This window comes from Apostichopus japonicus, chromosome 17, assembly GCF_037975245.1.
Source record: "Apostichopus japonicus isolate 1M-3 chromosome 17, ASM3797524v1, whole genome shotgun sequence".
Lineage (NCBI taxonomy): Eukaryota > Metazoa > Echinodermata > Holothuroidea > Aspidochirotida > Stichopodidae > Apostichopus > Apostichopus japonicus.
The window spans coordinates 9,293,385-9,316,742 of NC_092577.1; the positions used below are offsets into that span (position 1 = coordinate 9,293,385).

The 23,358-nt window shown below is 36.6% G+C and overlaps 2 protein-coding genes across 4 annotated transcripts in view; both read left to right on the forward strand.

The window, feature by feature from the left end:
• Nucleotides 1–23,358, forward strand: part of LOC139954916 (uncharacterized) — a 160,678-nt gene that overhangs the window by 6,965 nt on the left and 130,355 nt on the right. Inside the window, exon 8 of one of the 3 annotated variants that reach the window (XM_071954905.1) lies at nt 3,514–3,590. The exons of 1 other annotated variant lie outside the window; for it this stretch is intronic. In XM_071954905.1, coding sequence (XP_071811006.1) covers nt 3,514–3,543 — 30 coding nt within the window. In that variant the 3' untranslated portion in view covers nt 3,544–3,590. Of the gene's footprint in view, nt 1–3,513; nt 6,477–23,358 lie in introns of those variants that run through there. One more of the 3 variants, XM_071954904.1, reaches the window with a different exon arrangement.
• LOC139954918 (uncharacterized) overlaps nt 13,139–23,358 on the forward strand; it is an 83,034-nt gene continuing 72,814 nt past the window's right edge. Inside the window, exons 1-3 of the mRNA XM_071954909.1 lie at nt 13,139–13,277; nt 14,581–14,713; nt 15,102–16,621. Coding sequence (XP_071811010.1) covers nt 14,692–14,713; nt 15,102–16,621 — 1,542 coding nt within the window. The 5' untranslated portion in view covers nt 13,139–13,277; nt 14,581–14,691. The remainder of the gene's footprint in view (nt 13,278–14,580; nt 14,714–15,101; nt 16,622–23,358) is intronic.

Here is a 23,358-nt window from a genome sequence, read left to right on the forward strand (position 1 = left end):
TTACCCAGAAAATAGTTCGATACTTTGTCAGGTCTCCTTTATCATATTCCTTACCTATTCACTAACCCTGTCACTGACCCCAGCACTTACATATTCACTATCCCTGTCACTGACCCCATCACTTACTTATTCACTAACCCTGTCACTGACTTTATTCACTAACCCTGTCACTAACCCCATCACTTACCTATTCACTAACCCTGTCACTGACCACATCACTTGCATATTCACTTACCCTGTCACTTACCCCATCACTTACCTATTCACTAACCCTGTCACTGGCCCCATCACTTACATATTCACTAACCCTGTTATTAACCCCATCACTTACCTATTCACTAACCCTGTCACTGACCCTATCACTAACCTATTCACTAACCCTGTCACTGACCACATCACTTGCATATTCACTTACCCTGTCACTGACCCCATCACTTACATATTCACTAACCCTGTCACTGGCCCCATCACTTACCTAGTCACTAACCCTGTCATTGACCCTATCACTTACCTATCAACTAAATCTATCAGTGACCACATCACTCACCTATTCACTAACACTGTCACTGACCCAATCACCTACATATTCACTAACCATGTCAGTGACCCCATCACTTACATATTCACTAACCCTGTCACTACACCCATCACATACATATTCACTAACCCTGTCACTGACCCCATCACTAACATATTCACTAACCCTTTCACTGAACCCATCACTTACCTATTCACATACCCTGTCACTGAACCCATCACATACATATTCACTAACCCTGTCACTGACCCCATCACTTACATTTTTACTAACCCTGTCACTGACCCCATCACTAACATATTCACTAACTGTCACTGAACCCATCACATGCATATTCACTAACCCTGTCACTGACCCCATCACTTACATTTTCACTAGCCCTGTCACTGAACCAATCACATAAATATTCACTAACCCTGTCACTGAACCCATCACATACATATTCACTAACCCTGTCACTGACCCCATCACTAATATATTGACTAACCATGTTACTTACCCCATCACTTACATATTCAATAACCATATCACTGACCCCATCACTAACATATTCACTGACCCTGTCACTGAACCCATCACATACATATTCACTAACCCTGTCACTGACCCCATCACTTACATATTCACTAACAATGTAACTGAACCCATCACATACATATTCACTAACCCTTTCACTGACCCCATCACTTACATATTCACTAACCCTGTGACTGGACCCATCACATACATACTCACTAACCCTGTCAATGAACCCATCACATATATATTCACTAACCCTGTCACTGACCCCATCACTAACATATTCACTAACCATGTCACTGACCCCATAACTTACATATTGACTTGCCCTGTTACTGACCCCATCACTGACATATTCACTAACCCTGTCACTGACCCCATCACTTACATATTCACTAACCCTGTCACTGACCCCATCACTTACATATTCACTAACCATGTTACTGGCCTCATCACTTACATATTCACTAACCATGTCACTGAACCCATCACATACATATTCACCAACCCTGTCACTGACCCCATCACTTACATATTCACTAACCCTGTCACTGAACCCATCACATACATATTCACTTACCCTGTCACTGAACCCACCACATACAATTTCACTTACCCTGTCACTGACCCCATCACTTACATATTCACTGACCCTGTCACTGAACCCATCACATACATATTCACTAACCCTGTCACTAAACCCATCACTTACATATTCACTAACCCTGTCACTGAACCTATCACTAACATATTCACTAACCCTGTCACTGACCCCATCACTTACATATTCACTAACCCTGTCACTGAACCCATCACATACAAACTCACTAACCCTGTCACTGACCCCATAACTTACATATTGACTTGCCCTGTTACTGACCCCATCACTGACATATTCACTAACCCTGTCACTGACCCCATAACTTACATATTCACTAACCATGTTACTGGCCTCATCACTTACATATTCACTAACCATGTCACTGAACCCATCACATACATATTCACCAACCCTGTCACTGGCCCCATCACTTACATATTCACTAACCCTGTCACTGAACCCATCACATACATATTCACTTACCCTGTCACTGACCCCATCACTTACATATTCACTAACCCAGTCACTGAACCCATCACATACATACTCACTAACCCTGTCACTGACCCCATAACTTACATATTGACTTGCCCTGTTACTGACCCCATCACTGACATATTCACTAACCCTGTCACTGACCCCATAACTTACATATTCACTAACCCTGTCACTGACCCCATCACTTACATATTCACTAACCATGTTACTGGCCTCATCACTTACATATTCACTAACCATGTCACTGAACCCATCACATACATATTCACCAACCCTGTCACTGACCCCATCACTTACATATTCACTAACCCTGTCACTGAACCCATCACATACATATTCACTTACCCTGTCACTGAACCCATCACATACATATTCACTTACCCTGTCACTGACCCCATCACTTACATATTCACTGACCCTGTCACTGAACCCATCACATACATATTCACTAACCCTGTCACTGAACCCATCACTTACATATTCACTAACCCTGTCACTGACCCCATCACTAACATATTCACTAACCCTGTCACTGACCCCATCACTTACATATTCACTAACCCTGTCACTGAACCCATCACATACATACTCACTAACCCTGTCACTGAACCCATCACATATATATTCACTAACCCTGTCACTGACCCCATCACTAACATATTCACTAACCATGTCACTGACCCCATAACTGACATATTCACTAACATTGCAACTGACCCCATCACTTACATATTCACTAACCCTGTCACTGACACCATCACATATACCTATTCACTTACCCTGTTACTGACCTCATCACATACCTATGCAATAACCCTGTCACTTTTACTAAATGAACGTTACCGTCTTACGTTCGGTAGTTGATGTGCTTAGTCAACGCTTGGATGTCATATTATCAAATATTTGTAACTTCAAATCATTGACTGCGATATCAGGTGCCGACCCAAGAGAGGGCGTCTTTCCCTTTCCCTTTTAAACCGACAAATAAGTGATTGCGTTTAGACTTAACTATCTGACCTCGTATAGAATCTAACTTTGCCCCAGGATGGACCATTTGACGTAAACAAAAAGTATCTGGGGTAAGAACCCCAGGCAGCTTATATTGGAATTTGATTCAACAATCACATGTTGGTTATAATGCATTTAAGTATAGGTAATAACTATACGCTGTAGATTTCATAATTACTTACGCGTGCAGACTTTAATGCAGAAGAAAAAGTTGGTTTACACCTTGGAAGAAGTGTCTCAATCTGGTTCCAATTTCTTTAAATGTGAATTACATCAACGTTAATCACTGACGCGAACACTCTCCTACTATACTCTTCTGCAATAATGTATTTTATTTCTCTATTCCTAGGTTTCCAACTTCCGTGATATAAACGTCTAATATCAGCTACGTAACTCTTGTATTGAGAGTGTTCCATCACCTATACGGTCAGCTTTAAATCAATGTGATGACGTCAGAAGATTCCAATGCATTGCTACAAAATGCACAGTATAAAAATAATCATTTCTTTCAGTGGCATTGACCGTTTGTTAAAATGAACTTTAGATAATGGTTAATTGTTGTACATTTCCTTATTTGGCATAGTATGGTCAAGCTAATCTCAGTGTAATATGTTAAAATGCATCTAAGAAGATCGCAAATCAACAATGTAATAAGATATAATAGACCATAGGAGTCAGATTGGTCACATGTGTGTTCGTGGGTTGGGTGGAGATTGAGTGGGGGAGGTTAATGGAGAAGTTAATGATATACTCAATACTTATTACAATATTAGTAACAACCAAAGAAAGACAAGTGACCCAAGTCAGTTTATTCAAGAGTTTCAATCTATTGTTATTGACCTCCACATTTACAGTAAATGTCTAAAAACAATGTGGTACTATCGTTATTATTTAATACAAGCACTCCTTTTATTTGATATGTCTGAATGAACTCAAGTATATTTAGGAATGAGGAGTTGTAGGGGTATGACTAGAGCATTTATAATATTTAATGCATTAATTAGTTACGACCGGAGAAAGAATCAAACTATTTCGCTCTTAGTTGATTTCATGTATTTCAATTATTTGTTATTGACGTACATACTTGCAATATATTTCTAGTAATTCATTTTATGTTATGCTATTTTCTTGCTACAAGCAATTTTTATCAAGATTTTGTTATTTTTGCCATGACGAACACCAAACTATAACGCCTCTTTTATATAGGATATTCAACTATACGGTTAAAATTGTTTTGTCTTTAAAGGCAATTCATTTTGCGTTATGCTACTTTAGTTATTTGGAAGAAATTCAAATATTTGAGTTTCACAAGGAACGTCTTTTTCTAAAGAACACTGCGTAAGATTCCTGAATAACGCAATATTTACAAGAAAACAACACACAAGATGTTAGCCAATTAATCTAAGAAAAAATAATTTGTAAATTAAGAGAAAATAATAATTTCAAATTAACCATTAGCCACTTCCATTTCCATTTCCCTCTCCTTCTACAATCAATGAACATGCTTGTTACGTCATTGCTTCACTTTGTTTGTATAGTCATAGACTCTGCTTTCGAACACACCCATTCATTCCCTGCTATAGGAGCTCATGTAATATATAAGTTATCTCATATATGTTTGAGGTATTTTACCATAAGAAACGAGTGAGACTTAGCCTATTTTAATTTAAAGTGGTCTGTTCAGTCCAATCTAAAGCTGGAATTTGATGAGCACATCACTGAAGTGACTGGGTTGCAAACCAAAATAAGATTCTAACTCCAGTCAACAATGTTCATTTCCTAGTTTTATAATTAATGATGTTGCTAATTAAATGTCCCATACAAACATAACATAATTATACATGACAGTTTAGTGCTTATTGAGTCATTGAATGGATGGATACTAGTAATCAAAGATGTTTACAAAACACCTGATTCGTCTGATGAAGGTGCAAGAGTGCATGTTTCGTACTGTTTTTGTTTCTTTCTGATACCGTTTTATGTTTCTATTTTTTATCATATCAACTATTGTTATATATTGTGAAGTAAGAACTCATCATTGTTACTATTTAAATGTTGCCTTCAATTTCACATCTTCGAGTCGGTCGATTCCGATCAACGAATAAAAAGACCGTTTTTCATCATCTGCATCGTCTGCAGAAACAAAAATAATGCACATCACGTGATCTTTCGCAAGTAATGCACATATTGGCAATGTCCTCCCCCGTACCTTGAGTTTTCCTTACCAGTACTTACATGTTTCTATTTATCCATAGTAGGACTGCGAACTACATGAACCATACGTAATGTTACAGGTCTTGTAATATCAAGTGTATTCGGATGGAACGCTTGAGTTATATACTTTACTGTGTTATAGGTCACTTGAGTTATATACTTTACTGTGTTCGGTCGCTTGAGTTATATACTTACTGTTTTAGGTCGCTAGAGTTGAATACTTTACTGTTTGATCGCTAGAGTTATATACTTTACTGTGTTTGGTCGATTTACAATGATGGTAGCTCTTATGATGATTTAGTATTTTACTAACAGTAATTCTAGTTTGTTTTCCCTCTTCTAATAAAATTCCAAGATCCGACAAATAATATCATGAACCAAAAAGTATCTTTACAAAGTGCCCTCAATTTGACATACTATGTCATGAGGCTTATGAAGATTATGTTAATATTGAATGAATATTAATGTTACGTTATCCTTTTGTTTTCAATAAAACCACCCTCCTAAGGGAGGGTTATATAAGCAGAATGAAGTCTGATTTAATACCCTGGTGAGTAAATGACAGCACAAAGTTCACAACCCTTGTTGTTGACATTGTGTAAATATTTATTTATTGCTTTATATGAGAGGAGAAGATATAGTGAGTAGGTTATAAATAAGTCGTTAAAAAGATTAACCAATCAGCGACAGAGCAGATTTGATATGGTCGTTGGTGTAATATTTACTCTTGGCACGTTTACTTATGGAAAAACCGTAAATTGGTACCTGGTACAAGGCACGGATCTTAAAGGAGTGGGAGAGGATGGTAACAGGTAGTTATTTGCACAACCTTGCATGTATACCAAATTGTACACCTCATTTATATTCAATACCTATACCTCAGAATACCACATTTCACGTCCAAGTGATACTTTTCTAGGGAGCCTTTTCCAATATTGTTTTGTCTTGAAATGCAATTTATTTTACATCATGTTATTTTAGTTATTTGGAAGAGATTCAAAAATTTGAGTTTCACAAGGAATGTCTTTTTCTAAAGAACACCGCGTAAGACTTCTGAATAACGCCACATTTACAAGAAAACAGCACAAGATGAAAGCCAACTAATTTATAAAAAAAAAAAGGTAAATTAAGAAAAAAACATCATTTTAAATTAACCATTCACCACTTCCATTTCCCTCTCCTCTGTTTGTATAGTCATAGACTATGCTTGGGAACCATCAATTCCCTGCTATAGGGGTTCATGTAATATATAAGTTATCTTGTATGTGATATTTGCGGTATTGGTATTCTACAATAAAAACGAATGACACTAAGTCTATTTTAATTTAAAGTGGTCTGTTTAGTCCAATCTAACGCTGGAATTTGAAGGCTGATTCAATACCCTGGTGAGTAAATGACAGCACAAAGTTCACAACACTTGTTGTTGACATTGTGTAAATATATATTTATTGCTTAATTTGAGAGGAGAAGATATGGTGAGTAACCAATTGGTGAGTAACCAATCAGCAACAAGCAGATTTGAAATGATCGTTGATAATAATATTTACCTGATACATTGATCAAAGAAGTCACCTCGGCACGTTTACTTTTGGAAATACCGTAAATTGGTACCTGGTACAAGGCACGGATCTAGAAGAGGTGGGAGGGGTAGTAACAGGTAGTTATTTGCACAATCTCGCGTGTATACCATATTATAAACCTCATTTATATATATATATAAATAACTATGCCTCAGAATACCACATTTCACTTCTTAAATGTTACTTCTCCGTGGAGCCTTTTCCAAATCCTGAATTAACCCGGGCCGATTGACAGCAGACGATGCAAGACAAATTTCAGTACTTCAAAGCTATTTTTACATATTGCACTTGAAATTACTATAAAAGCGATCGGTATTGGCTCTAAACATGCTAGAGAAGTCGAATACTGGTCACCAATGTCCATTTTGCATTGCTCTGCAACCCTAACTATCACTGTCTTAGCAAGCTTTGCGTACTTTTTTAATCATTTTATTGACTTTAAACTATTGAAATGTTTCCGTTCGTTAATATCCTGTTAAGAATAAAAGAGAAAAAGAGCAAATAGCTTTGGAGGCTGGAACTGGACTGATCTGCTTCACAAATCTAGAAGAGTGTCTAGCTTGATCGATTGTAATTTTATTTTCAATAACATGTAAATATCCAGTTCTATAGTCCCATTGCAAAATGTACATCATAGGTCATTGTTACACATCATAACTGATATCATATTACTACCCTATGTATTTCATAAAGTGATTTAATGTAACATATTGACATGAGCAACGTCACTCATACATTATTACCAGAGATTTCTTATAGCGCTTCTGCGCTCGATATCTATCTGCGTAGCAGCAACGTTTTTGAAGTACTAGAAATAACTTACTTGACATGTCCAAAACAAATATAAAGTGTGTGTTAACTACAAATATATCGCGCTAATATCGATATCCGTATTCATTACATCCATTCTCTTTTAAAATATAATTTTTACCTCTACGCTATTTACCAAGCGACTCAACCTAAGGTAGGTGACAACGTGTAGTTTGTAAACTACGTTTAAATCAAACTGTAGCGTAAACGCATTTACACAAAACTGTGTTTCATCGACATGGCAAATAGTTTATCACAGCATGAACACAAGTTCTGGGCAAATAGAAGTGGAATAAAAAGAATATTATACATAAAATATTAATTTAAAGTTGGAAGTACGTTGTGACTAATCCGAAATGTGTCAAGTTTCTAGATCTGCTGTAAATCTTCATTTTAGAGGGCTTTCGATATATTCCCTAGGTCAGTCTCTTCGCGGAAGTTCTTTCGGAAATACTTCTGTGGCTCCTTAAATCTTAGCTTTTCGTTGTTGGTGGTGAATTTTTCTTTCGCCGAGATTAAACTTATGATTGCGGTTTACGAGCATAAAAACTGTTGCTATTGGTAAATATAAATCTTATAGTGGCACATATATACAAACCAGCCTCAGGAGAGAACAGATCATCATTATTTGATTCCAGATTCCAGAGAGTCAGCTCACGCATACACAGCAACGAGGCTCAAAGTGATCAGTAAACACGGTATATGGCCCTGGTTTTCCATGTTTGTTTTGGGGCTTGGTGACACAATTTTTCACTTAATTATCTTAGTGAATATGTTGGCTTGGGAAAGGGGCCTTACGTAGAGGTATTACCCCCTCGCATTTAAAAATTCTACCTCATTACGGGTGCTTAGTTGCAAAATGATATTTTACAGGAGAAGACAATGATCAAAATCGTTCACTTTCTTTTCTACGCCTCTGCGTCGTCATACAGTTCACTCTGCGTGTTCGTATACTTGTGAGTGTTGTACATATACGACATGGTGTTATTTTAAAGCATAGTATTGTACACTGTACAGATAACGCACGTTAGGACAGACAGTCTAAACTCTGTCAGGACATATAAGAGCAACCTCGGATATGACATTGGAGAGGCCCGTTAAAATCAAAATGACTCGATCAAATATCGAACGACTTTTTTCTTTGAGTTCATTACATGGCGTGTAGAACTTCAGTTTATCATTCCTTCCTTGCGAGACAATAACAATCAACATATCTATTTAATCTGAAAATGTTTCAGCAACTTGATCCTTCAAAATGCTTTATTTATTCTATCAATAACCATTACTTTACCATAACCAAACTAGCTAATCGTGTGCTGCTGTCAACCTAATTGAGGGCGTATGTTATCTTAGATGTATACGCGACCAACAACGCGCGGACGAATAACTTTTACTTTCGAGGGCGCCTGACCATCTCATTCAGAAAATAGGAGTGAAAATGTCTCAGGTCAAAACCAAGGAATCCCAACAGGGCTTAGAATACATTTCGGATTAATTTAATTCCTTCCTCTGAAATTTGTTTTGTGCTTAAAACTCTCTGCAAGCAATGGAATAGCAAGAGGGGTAGGGGAAGAGGGGTGGAGGAAGAGTTAAGTCCCCACCCCCCCCCCCACAAAAATGTCCAAGGATGAAACGGGGTTGGAAAAAAAGTGGCAAACGAAAGTTAATAGCCATGTTACTATATTATATATTACTGGATAGGCTAGTTGTGTTTATAGTACGGCGTAATCTGCCCCTGCTCAAGCTTTCTATCATTAGTCAGCACACTAAGTAAATAACGAAATTTATCTGAATAAATTAACATTGATTCAGTAATTAACACTGTTAGTAAGCGTTCCGTGCTTTCTACAACACTAACTAAGAAATGATATATTTTATGAGAAATGAATATCATAAAGAGTCAATAAGAGAATCTGAATCAGCCAATGACAACACGTGTATAAATTCTATGATAACGGGAATTACTTCTGTTTTTATCTTTTCTAATTAAAACGAACGATCATAGTCTGCCTATTGTGGAATGTTTATTGGGAACCACGTGACCTATTCCTGTTCATTGTCTCCTTATACAGGGGCTTGGAAGATGGTTCAACTCAGAAGGGGGGTGGCAGATATTGAAAGCAGTGGGACATATCACAATTTATCGCTAACATTATGTCTCAGATAACAAAACGGAAGGAGTGGGTGACAGGCATCAGGTCAGTGGGATATGTGACATTCATTTTAGGGGAACATCTTGTAGAGAAAATAATCTATGTGGATTTCGTACCACAAATTTCAATAAATAAAGGGTCTTAGAACAAAACAGTTCTTTTCATTGATATTTGTCATAGATTTCTCAACAAAATTGCTCTTTTTAACTAAAAGGGCACTTTTATATTAAAACATTTGTAAAGGGTACTTTTCATTAAAAAAAAGAGCATTTCTTATGACAGGAACCAATCTCAACGTTACCCTGGTTGTATCGATGAGCAGACGAAGTAAATGACAGAACAAGATTCACAATACTGGCTGTTGTTATTGTGTGATGTAGATACTCTTTAGTATAAAAGAGAAATATGCTAAGTAATGTAGATACAAGAAGAATAGCAAATCAGAGGCAAGCAGAGTAGGTTGAGGTTCTCAAAAAGGTAACATTCAATTAAGACTAATAATCCAATTAATTGAAAAAATATAATAACAGAGCATGTGTATCGATGTGCATATCAATATATAAAGGACTGAACATTCCAAAGCTTTACCTTAAACATTTCAATTATGGGGTTTAATTACCATAACAATTGGACATCATTGGCGAGAAAAGTAGATTTAATGGTCATCCATGTATACCTTTTACACTTGGATTCAACTACTTCTCTCAAACATGTCTCCTCTTTGACACATCATATCCACTTGAGCCCATTCTCACCGTCTGCTACCGCGATTGTGTACTTGAGAGAATTCCCAGTCACTCAATACACTATATAACTCATTTGCATATCGGACATTTGCAATAAGGGGGAGGGGGAATAAAATAGTAAGAAATATAGAAATACATATCAGTACAACGGAATTCCTCTTTGAAATGTATTTATTTTTTTGCTATAAAATGACTATCAGGGAACATTTATATCTGAACACTGAAACTGGTGCAGCTGAAGTCCCAACGAGACTAGAGCTTAGAATACATTCGGGAGGAATGTAATTCCTCTCTCTGAATGTATTTTCTTGCTTAAAACTCGATACGAGTTTCGGCGTATCCAGAAGGGCTAAGGACAGGGAAAGACCCCCCTCCCCGACACGCAAACGGGGTTGGCAAAAAGGAAAATCGGCAAACAAGAAGTAAATAACCATAACATATATGGTACTGAATAGGCTCCCTCATTAGCCACACTAAGAATAGATCGAGATTTCCCTGAAAAAGATACATTTACTTCAGTAATTGACACTTTTACACACAGTTCCCTGCGTCACGTGGTACCGCCTTGTCGTCTTTATGACAAACAACACCTCATTTGAGTCACTGAAATATGGATATCTGCGTATGCTTGTCTATATACGTACAATTGTGTAGTTAATGTTTTTCATCGTTAATATATAACGTACCATGGACACAGGCTAGGAGCCTTACAATCATGAAATGAACATGTTAGTTACGCTGTTAGTTCGTAACAAATTGAACGTGCTATTGGCAACCCGTCCTTCCTAATATTTTTACGACAAGATATGCAAGTACGGTTAACAATGCATTCTGACATATACATAGCATTGGCAGAGAATACAGATTGTATTAATCTGCACCTCGTCCTCCAGAAAACGAAGTGAAAAAAAGGTAAAATCTTATTAGATTATTTGGATATCACTCAGTAGCTAAGTCCTGAAAGATTATGTATGATGACCTACATACAGTAGGGTGTTTGTACAATGACACAAGAACATCTTGAGGCGTTCATGTTGATGTCTGTGGAAAAAAGGATCCTTGCCAAACTCGACACCCAAAAAATATCATTGATGCTGTGGCTTCCAGAATTAGCGAACTGTGTAGGCTCCTATAGACATGGCATGTGCTCGTGTTATTGAACATATATGTTTTAGTGGATTTTATTTACGTTTTTTCCATTTTTTGCAGACGACGAGTTGTCACAAATGCTTGAAGAACTAAATAGAATTCAGTCTAAAACATTTATTTTTGTCTATTTTTTTTTATCATTTTTAAACTTTTCTCGGTTAAATCAAGTGTTGCTCCTAGAAAATGATTTTTGGGTCTTTTTTTAATGGTTTATTATAACCTACAAAATTGAAAAAAAAATATAGCATCATTTTGCATCTCGGCATTCCTTAACTTAAACACAATCTCAATGGGGACGGGCACCCCTCCCCTTACACCCCCCCCCCGGGGCGGCGATTACTATAAGTAACATATCAATGAATAATGGGCCGGTCTAGGTTAAAAATGCCCGGGCCGATTTTAAGACCCAGTCCGCCCCTGAGCGTATGTATCATAAATAAGGTTAGCAATACAAGTGGTCATGGCCCCTCCTTGATCATCAATCGGGGGGGGGGGGGATTCAGTCGGTGGATTGTTGCAATCATTCGGGTGAGATGTGGACTCGGGCTACGGTTGTATCATCACCTCTAGTATTTATTAGTAAAACATTGCGTTGAGGGTTACTTAGATGGACCTACTTTATAGTCTTAATATACATCAGAATGCACAATTGTATTATATATTTTCTTGATGGCTGTAACTATAACTTTGTTCTTCCGTTCATTTGCATCCTGTCTTGCCGAAGTTCATCAACAACGGAGAACTGACCGGGATGATTAATTTGAACGGAGTAAAATACTATTTGTTTCTAGAACGGGACTCTATACACGGACCCTTGCAATCCTGATATTACTTGTTAGACTCCTGCTCTATAGCTCATTATATCTAAACTCTTTTTTTTTGTCAAATTGTGTACAATTTCTTTCCATTTTTATATTTGTGTACTAAACAGTGGTTTTACGTTCTTTTCATTTCGTAAAGCAAGACATATTCAGAGTTGGGCATCAACGCTTGTAGTTTCATCTACACGGTTTGCGTACTTAACAGGCATATTACGCACATAGTACAAAATATATTGGAAACTTACAATGTTTGCGTATTAATTAAAGTAACAGAGAGCAAATGCATATACGTACGGCAGGTACCTTTGAACGGCTGATTGACAGAATAAACAAAACAAGGGATAATTACCAGATATGAATTCTATCATCAAGTAAAGTCTTTGATTGTGTAAACTATTAACAACAAACTTTGAAACCAGTTACAACTAAAGACTGATTCCTACCGATATCTATTTAGCGTCCAGGATCGTATGTTCGAGTGTCACATGACCTACACGACGCCATATTGTCAGTTAGATGTTCTTCATTCCTGTTTCCATATGTTCTTCTTTCGTGATTTGTATCTGTTATTAAAGGATTAAAGGATTCTAGACTTAAATTTTACTCTGGAGGATAAACCCACATAGCAATGATCGTATTGGTAAGTAACGTACATGAGACAGTAATGGTGTGAAGCTATATATGTACTGATATACTGAACACTTCATTAATAACACAGGCTATGTACTGATATACTGAAAACTTCATTCATAACACAGGCAATGTTAAATTTAAAGTTCAATTTATAAGGATTATAACCCATGTCTGTATGATCATATTTCAATGTCGATTGAAATATTTCATAAATTTGAAGGGAATAGTTTTAGGCTGATGTTAGTCAAACTCTTATTTTGTAAATCCTGGTTATTTAATAGTTCATTCATGCAGCTACAACATATCTCTTTCAATCAGATCATGTGCTATCCTTTCACTTAATTGCTGTCAGGTCAGATCACAAATATACTAAGAGTGAGTCCTATCGAAACAGAAATGTAGAATTGTAATATTTTCATAGCAGGCCTTGCGCCTTTAGGCTTAGGTCCAACTTAAATGAATGAATCGAGATGGCAATCATTAAATAGATTCCTCAAGGAATAGGATTATTTTCAGCTTGCAATGATATGCATGAGAGAGATACATATAGCTTACTTTCTATCCGTATGGAACATGGGTTAAATCATGTGGGGAGAATATGGGCCATTGCATCAGTTTTACTAATAGTATACACAAGAGTGTATATTGTTAACAGTGTGTCATCTTTCTCTCTAATTTCATCAAGTAAATGTTACTGAGGGAATAGTTACTCAATTTGATTTGATCCTCAACGTTAATATTTCGTCACGTGTGCTTTGTATTGCTTCATTACACACAATAAGACCAAATTGGAAAATGTTTAAATATGAGAACAGATTATAACCTCACTTTTTGCAATGAACCTTGACTATAGTCAAACGTACGACGAACATTTTTATCTGATGTCACTATCGATTAGCATCGATAAAATAATAAAAACTATCTCAAACAGATTCTTTAACATGCAAATGAATAACCGTTGTATCTGCAATTAGGAGAGAGCCTCGCAATAATTGTGAAGCCCGCCATCTAAACTGACGACCTGTAGGTCACATTCTTAAAGGATATCATGAACATTGATAACAAAACAGAAAGTTGATTTTTTTCAGGGCGGGTTAATATTAGATTACTTCAAAGGTCGATGTTTTGTGTGAACGATAAACAGTAAATAAGAGATAAGGAGAGATTCACCTTTAAGTAATCTTTGTCGAGCCAGAGATCTGTTGGTAAAGTGACTGGTTCTGTTGACTTATAGAATCAAAGTTTGATTTATGATAATTTTTTTTAAGTTAGTTTTAACCATGCATTCTGTATCAATGTATATTCAACAGATCATCGCTTTGAAAGATAATCATGTATAATAACAATCAACGGAAAAGAAAAGTGAAGACCCAAGTTTATCTCGCCAACCAGTCACGAAAGTTGTTGTGACGTCATAATCGATGGAGCGCCTTACAGTGCAAGGTTTGTTGTAATTACATAGTTTTGTATTAGTAAATTAAGCATAAGATAGCTGATGTTCAAAATAAACATTGATAAGGATTTAAGCCTCAGCATTGTAATTACTCTTACATGTATGATCGAGAGTTCAACGTGATTGTTTTCATTGTTTTGTTTCTGCCTTATTCATTTGACCTAACCGATTGGAATTGTTATATGTAGATATGAACGCATATAAGGCGACATAAAATTGCATATATCTCCGATTTAACTGGTATAATTTTGTCGTTCACAGCGACATTAAACATATTGCCCGCCATAATTGTTTCCAGTTTATATTTAACCACTGACACGCCCCAATTTTATTGACCAATTAGCAATGTTTACAAAACAAATGTTGCCATTTTTTCAGACAAAAAGGCCATACTCATAAGTTCTCTGAAGAGCAGGTATAAACTACAATATGACGCAATCCAGCCCATACCGTACATCAAGGACAGACTATATTGTGTTGACAAGGTATTTGTTGAGGGCGGTACAGAGATCAATATTGATAAAGGAGAGAGGAAGGAGAAAGAAGGACCGTGGGTACGTGTGGACTCGTACAAAGATATCTTCACAGATCCTCGAATGAAAGCCAAACGGCGCATCATAGAAGCAGAAGCCGGGTATGGTAAGTCAACAGTAACCCTACAGCTCGCCTATGATTGGTGCAATGAAGTCAAGGATTCACCTTTAAAAGACGTAGAGATTCTAATTCTTCTCCGGTTGAGGCAGCTGAACAGCAAGATATCTATCTATCAAGCAATTAAACTGTTCTTAGCACCAAACGATCCTCGTATCAAATCTTCTGATATTAAAAATATCATTGAAAGCTGTTCTTCTGTTAAGGTACTCCTGGACGGGTATGACGAGTTTCCTGATAGGGACGGAACTACAGGAAGTGACGTAGGACGTATCATTACGAGGAATCTGTTTGGGAATATTGACGTCACGCTGACCACCAGATATCTTCCGAAGGACTATGACAAATCAAACACAAAATATGTTAGGTTAGTTGGCTTTGACGAAAAAGCACGCGACCAGTACATTCGCAAGGCTGTTACCGGGGAAGACGAAGAAAGCGTTGCTAACATTAAGCGCGCTTTGAAAGAAAACCCGATCCTGGATGACCTATGTCAAGTGCCTCTTTTATTTGTAATGTTTTCTCACATGACCCACGAAAAGACACATCTTCAGAAATTAAAGTCAGTTACCAGTTTCTTTCGCTACATGATTAAATGTTTCCATAGTCACATGAGAAACAAATCACTAGACAAACACGCAAAGGAACACATGAGCGAATATGAAAGTGAACACAACGAACTGAGTAAAGTAGCATTTGAAGGTCTCTGCGGTAAAAACAAACAGTTATCATGGCGTAAGGATGGACTCTGTACACGACTAGGTCAAGAATTTTGTCAACATTATATTGCTGTTGGTATATTGGTAGAGGAAGAAGTGTCTGCTGAGACAAACGAACAGGCTTCTACTACAGACATACAGACAAAGACTGACTTAAGGTTTTACCATCAACTATTTTGTGAATGGTTTGCGTGTTTTAGACTGGTAGAAGTTGTAGCTGCTACAAGAAATGCATCTGAGCTGAAGAAAGTTCTTGATAAAGTGGATCCATTTAATCTTCAGTACCTCTATCGGTTCACCTGTGGGATTAGCTCAGCAGTTGGGAAGAGAATAATAGAATACTTGAAGAGCAGGAAAGACGGTGATAAGTTTGCCATCCTCTGCATCCTGGAGCAAACTGTTGAGGTAGATGGAATCAAGGACACCGTCAGGGATCTGTGTTCAAAAGATGTTTGCATCAAGTTCGACGACAGCAAACTTCTTCAGAGATCCACTATCCAGCTCTTGGAGATAGCATCTAGATTTGATGTAAGTATGTTCATCATATGAAAACAGTTTTGTTACATTAGTTTCTTTCGACTATACAAAAAGAACATGATGTTGATTTATGAGCTAAATAAACAAAAAATCAATATCGAAAATTAATTAGAATAAAATCCACGTTATAAATATTTACATTAAATTTAGCGACAAACAAATCTAAATACGTGTTTATTACATTAAAGTATACGCTACAGCCCGCCAAGAGAAAGTCACAAATTATCAATGTATTGTTTCATATCAAATAAATATTGTTTTACCGATGACTGTTTCGCTATGAGATATCATTCTAAGCTATTGGAAGTATAAGCAAAGATAGTTCAAGAATTAAGTGTACTGAAATACATGTCTCAGATAATCTAGACAGACAGCGTTCCATCCGTTCGTTAATGCAATAAACGCCACAACTGAGAGATTACTGATCAAATATACACAAGCCCGTACAACAGTTTGCTTTATTCACTTCTCAACATGGGCCTTCTACAAAACGTGGAAAGTAACATAAGATTCAATACCGTACCATTCGTCGGTATTATGTGAAACCTGTAGAAGAGATGAAAATAATTATTTAAACTGAAATGCTATACAACACTCAATCACAAAAAAAACAAAGTAACAGTGTAGATTGATTCCACTATATATTTGAGTTTCCGTATGGGTATGTTGTAACTGACGCTACAGGAAGGTTGATATGGTATATAGTTTTCTACATTTCGAAATTAGTGTTTTCTTGACGTAGGGTGTTCCTATCAACGTATTGGACACTGCTTGGCGGTAAAACAGGCTAATGCTTACTTTATCAGTAAAATATTGTCTTAAAGGGTAACTCTAGGCAGAATTTGAAATCTAGGGGTAAACATATCCATTAAAGTAATCTAGGGTACACATATCCCTCATTAAAATCTAAGGTAGACATATCCCTTATATTAACCTATGGTAGACATATCCTTTATTGTAATCTAGGGTAAACATATCCCTTATTGTAATCTAGGGTAGACATATCCCTTATAGTAATCTAGGGTAAACATATCCCTTGTTGTAATCTAGGGTAGACATATCCCTTATAGTAATCTAGGCTAGACATATCCCTCATTATAATCTAGGGTAGACATATCCCTTATTGTAATCTTGGGTAAACATATCCCTTATTGTAATCTAGGGTAGACATATCCATTATTGTAATCTAGGGTAGACAGATCCCTTGTTGTAATCTTGGGTAGACATATGCCTTATGGTAATATAGGGTAGACATATCCTTCATTAGCCATAAAAGTGTTGCTTTCCAAAGAGTTTTTAGTTTTATCTGAGCAACTAACAGTCTAAAGTATTAAGGTACATTGTCAGGTCACTTCAATTCATGGAATTCACTTGTTTATTTGTATTCATTTCTACGAAAGTGAAATATACATTCCACCTGGACTGTTAGCAGTGTGTTTTAATGTTCAATAATGTTTCCATATAACATCGCAAGTGCCTAAAGTCGACGTTTGCTTTTGATTACAACCAGTACAAACATGACAAACAAATATTTATTTCTTTAATTTACACATAAAAAACTAAATACATATATAACTGCATTACTTTAAAAATAGCCGCGAAACAGTGAATTAACTACTTTGCATAAGGGGTTGCGAGGTTGGAACGGGACCACAGAAGTGGTGTTTAGTTGATCATCAGAGGATCCCTGGTGGAAGTACAGAGGTAGAGTCATATTTATTGTAGTGCGCATGCGCGCTACAATGTTGGGATTACTCGCTCGCTCAATCATATACATGGCTGGCTGGTGAATGCCAGCTCAACGTACATTCTTCGTAGTAATCTCAATATCACAGCTTGGCTACGCAGGAAACAATCCAGACCCAGATTTGCAAAGAGTTGTAGCGGCGAACAGTTAATTCTGCACAGGTAAAGAAAATGAATCTCTTTTAGTAGCATACTTCTTCAAAACAATACGTAAAACACTCTACTTTGGTATCATTATTCACGAATTAAACAAGATATGTAACATTTGAAGGCATTTTAGTTAAAAACATCCTGCAAAAATGTTGCAAGCAACAAATGTATTTATCCGCAACTACTAGGTTTTATTTGGTAATCTCGGGCACGAACATCTAGCCCGTAATGTCATGGCATTATATACTACAAAGTCAAAGTAAGTTTCCACAGCTAGCGGCTCCGTACGTATATTACGTGTTTTGATGACGACTACTACCTACATTGTATTCGTTATGAGTAATCGTGCATTAGGCCTTCGGTGTAAATCACTTTATGTTCGTTACATTTCGCTAACTAGGCGAGGATCATAGAAATTGAAGTAGGGAGAATGCCGCATTTGGGTAGCCAAAAATGTGGCAGTGGACTGTAGTTTTACAGATAATTTTAATAGGAAGCGATAGTAGAGGCAATTACATAAAAATCTAGTTACTTTACTAGTGTCGTATGTTCAGCTGCTTTATTGTTATTCACTGGACCCTGGGTATAGTTAGCTTATAGGCCCACGGCTGTTCTTTCGGATGCGATATAACTAAAGCCTAATTTTAAAAATGTTAACACCTCATTTTACATAAAAAAAAAGGTATCCCTAACGATAGATCCACATGCCAGAATAACATTGGATGACGGTTATGATGTCCTGGGGTTATCACTAACAATTCATGAATAGGAAAATAAGCTACTACCTACTTTGCAACATATTCACATTAATCTGATAACTGCATGCACAGACTAATATGGAAGTATTACACAGAATTAATTGTGTGTGGGAAGAGGGTTGGGAGGAGGATGGGTTGCCTTTTCACGGCATTTTTTAGGGACAACTAGGCTATGTCACTATTTGAGTGGAGTACTAAAATAAAACAAGCTAGAACATTTGTTTGCATGTGCCTCTCAGATACCGGAAATGATACTTTCCAGATATTAAAAGTTGCACAAACACTCCGCTTACTCAGGTCATTATAGAGTCGAGAAAAAAATCAAAGTTGGTTTTAAAATCAGGAGTATAGTACTCACCACTCTGGTCGCCATAAAATGTCTCTGTTGTGTAAAGTACTCCTACTCTTTCAGTAAAAAACAACCGTTAATGAGCTTGGTTGTCCGGTTAATGTGTGATGGTTTTAGTTATAATTTTCTTCGTTTATATTGCAGTCGCATGCTAGCTAGAGTACTTTTTAAAAATATGGCCTAGCTTTGGTCTACGTCAAAGGAAAAAAAAAAAAAAAACGTCGAACCGGCATATTACAGTTGTTCTAGTTGTTTGTAGATTTTATCACATATGCGGACTGGATGTAACATTTACCTTTCATACACGACATCCGTATATGTGACTTATGCTGATTGGGTTTATCGAGTCTGTATCATATGCCGTTTATATGACTAGAATGAAACTTATCGATGCTGTTAGCTCCGGAATAGTATTTTGTTATTTGTTTTAGAAAAGCCAATTTATTAGGGAGAAGATATTTCTCCCTAATAAATTTTCAAGCTGCCCTATAAAGTTGATCGGGACGCATCTAGAATATGTTCCTCTTTTACCAATGAGTAAAAAATACATCTTCGTTATCCATCTTTTTAAACCAGAATATTTATAGTGAAACATCTTATCTTCAATCTGAAAAGATATATAGTCATATATCGTAATAATGATAATATCAACTAACTATGAAACAATTATACGATACCACGGGGTGCACTTCTTATGATCTTTATATTTGTTTGTTGTGTAAACAGTGACTGTCATACAACGGTAGTAAAGTACGTTCTAAATTTAGTTTGTTTTGCAGGCTAAGTAAATAGCGATAACTATAGGCAAGCTAGTTCCTGATTACGAAAGGTAGGTTAGATGTGAAAAAAATATGTTAATATAAATATAATAAGTTTAAGATAACGATAGATAGATACGAAAAGAAGGATATTCACATTAAGAAGAAGAAAAAAACAATTACAGAACGGGAAGCCCTGTTTGAAAAGTCCCCTTTTCTCATGTTCTGATATGTAACAAGTGAAAAAATGTTTTCGTTTTATTTTCTGGAAATGACTGGATTATGCTGCTGGAAAACCTTTGTTGCTTTAATCATTATTCATCAAGTTACAATGGATGACACTTTATTGATTTAAATTTTACTGTTAGCTGAAATTTGAGTTGAGTTTATCACATTCTTTTCAACAAGCCGATGATTTTTTAAATCAATTCACAATTTTTCGCTCAAGTCATTTGATTTTATTGTAACTCAAGTCACAAGTCAAGCATGATAAAGTAAAAGCTGTAAGCCTACTGAAAATCAACGACCAATGCTCAATAAGGCATCTATGTCAAGTGTTGCGGTCCTGTGTTTGAATTTTTTTACTGAGCTCTTATTACAATGCTATGGAGAGAACTCTTTTCTACAGGGGTAGTCATGTACACTGGGCAGCAACTAAACTTCAGTGTAAAACAATCACTTTTACTCTCTCTCAATACGAAAAAATAACGTTAATACGAAATCATGAAATTAACTATTCTGTATTGAAACTAATCTTGTACCACAATGGAGGGCAGGGGAGGTGCAGAGGAGTAGCTATGAGAGGGGAATAAGCCCTCAAATATTTGTTTGCCTTCCTCTGAAAGAACCAAAACTGGAATGATAGAATTATACATTATATATGAAACATTATTGTCCAGGTTTCCTTTTTTCATGTTTGGGTTGGTTTTAGCTGTACCAGGTGGCAACATCTGCTCCGACAAAGTACGAAATATAATTTGTAAGGGTATACGATGGCTCAGAAGGAACATTGATCACAGAAAATTATGTTAACAGATGCTTTGTTGACTTTACTCTGCTTACCTCGACTTCCGACTGTCATTCCCGAAAAGAAAAATGACTTTACATGTTGAAATTGTGTGATTTATTTCTGATATTTGATTTTTTTATAGAACAATTTAGACTGATATCACAAATTTTCGACGCTTTATCGAAATTGAAACGTTTATCATAAAGTTTTGACGTTTATCTAGAAATGTTGACACCAAACGTAAAATGAGAATATGAATTAAATACAAATCGATCATTTGATTAAATTGCATTTTTTCGCTAACAAAGGATCCAGCCAAATGACACAGTAATGTCGCAAAGTACAATTGCAGATGAGTGTAGCTATTGTCGTCGACACTGAAGAATGTCACAAACTGCACGTCTTGATCTAACAAGTGAACTAAGGAAGAAGTGATAATGCACCCCTCATCTCCAGCCACCCTTTCCGGCTCACACACCTTCCTTTGACATTCAATGTATTCAGCCTGTCGGTGCAACGAATATCACCTTTAATGTGGGTTATTAATAATAAACGTCTCAAGAACACTCCGTCTTCCACGCCACCAAATTCCATGATACTAAACTACTGCGTGAACAGGGCTATGCGCTGCATGTTAGGAAAGATAGAAGAACAGAGACCGTTTATAACCATCACACCTCACCCCCTCCCATCACTAGTTATTTCACTAAACTTGAAGACATTACCATGTGACAATCATCTCCCGTTTAAGTGATTACAGTTGTGATGTTACAGAGCACGTGACATGTCTCCATGCTGTGGGTCACATGTTTCATCTTACATCGAGTGGAATATAGGCTTACTGTGTACTATGGAAACTGTGTACAACTATTACATTGTATGCAAATACTAACAATATCAAACAATCAGTCAAGTCGTTGCAGGCCTAAGGAAGACGAGAGGGGTAAGTCAACAGGTGAAAAACAAACTGTTCTGTGAGAAATTTGGGAGCATCATACTGTTTGATGATAACAAAATAAACTCATAGGTAGCATGGATTAGATTTCAATTCTAACCAATACCCTACATACGGAGTAGTAGTACAACATACTTAGATTAATAGTGTTATCATAAACGCAATGTAAACCAGAACGTCACGTGACTTTGTAATTTCTCGCCAGTATGAGAAGAAACTATAGATGCAATGTTTTCTAACGAGCTGAATTGCTGATCGGAAATGACAAGTCTTGCAGAATTGAGTAATGCGTACCTATGCAAAGAGGGTCGAAGGTCAAACAAACTTCACTTCTGCATACTTAGACTTATTCTGACTGTAAACAACAATTGATATCCAACAACCTTTGACCTCCATGAAAAACAAAAGGAACCATCTGCTAACCAAGGGCTACCAACAAACAGAGTTTGAAGTTCAAGTAACATTCACTTCTTGAGATATCCTGTTTACAATGTTTGCAGCATTTGATCTCTGGTGACCTAAATCCCCTTTGACCTCCATGAAAAGAATAAAGAACATCTAATCACTAAGAACTACCAACATACTAAGTTTATGGTTCAAGCAACTTTCAATTTCTCAGATATCGTGTTTACATGGTTTACAGCCTTTGACCTATAATGACACCAAATTGCCTTTGATCTCCATAAAAAACAATAGAGATGAGTTGCTATTCTTCTAGGTCAATAAACAGTCTAAGTTCAATCATTTTTCACTTCTTGAGATACACTGTTAACAATTTTGTTCGCCTATGATCTCCGGTGATCTCTCAATGAACATCTACTTACTAAGGGCTACCCACACACCAAGTTTGAAGTTCAAGCATCTTTGATTTCTTAAGATGTTGTGTTTACGAGCCAAAGTGTCACATACACACACACACACACACACATACACATCACGTCATCACCATCGCATAGATACCTTCGGCCTTCGGCAAGGAATGAAAAACTACAAGAACTCACAA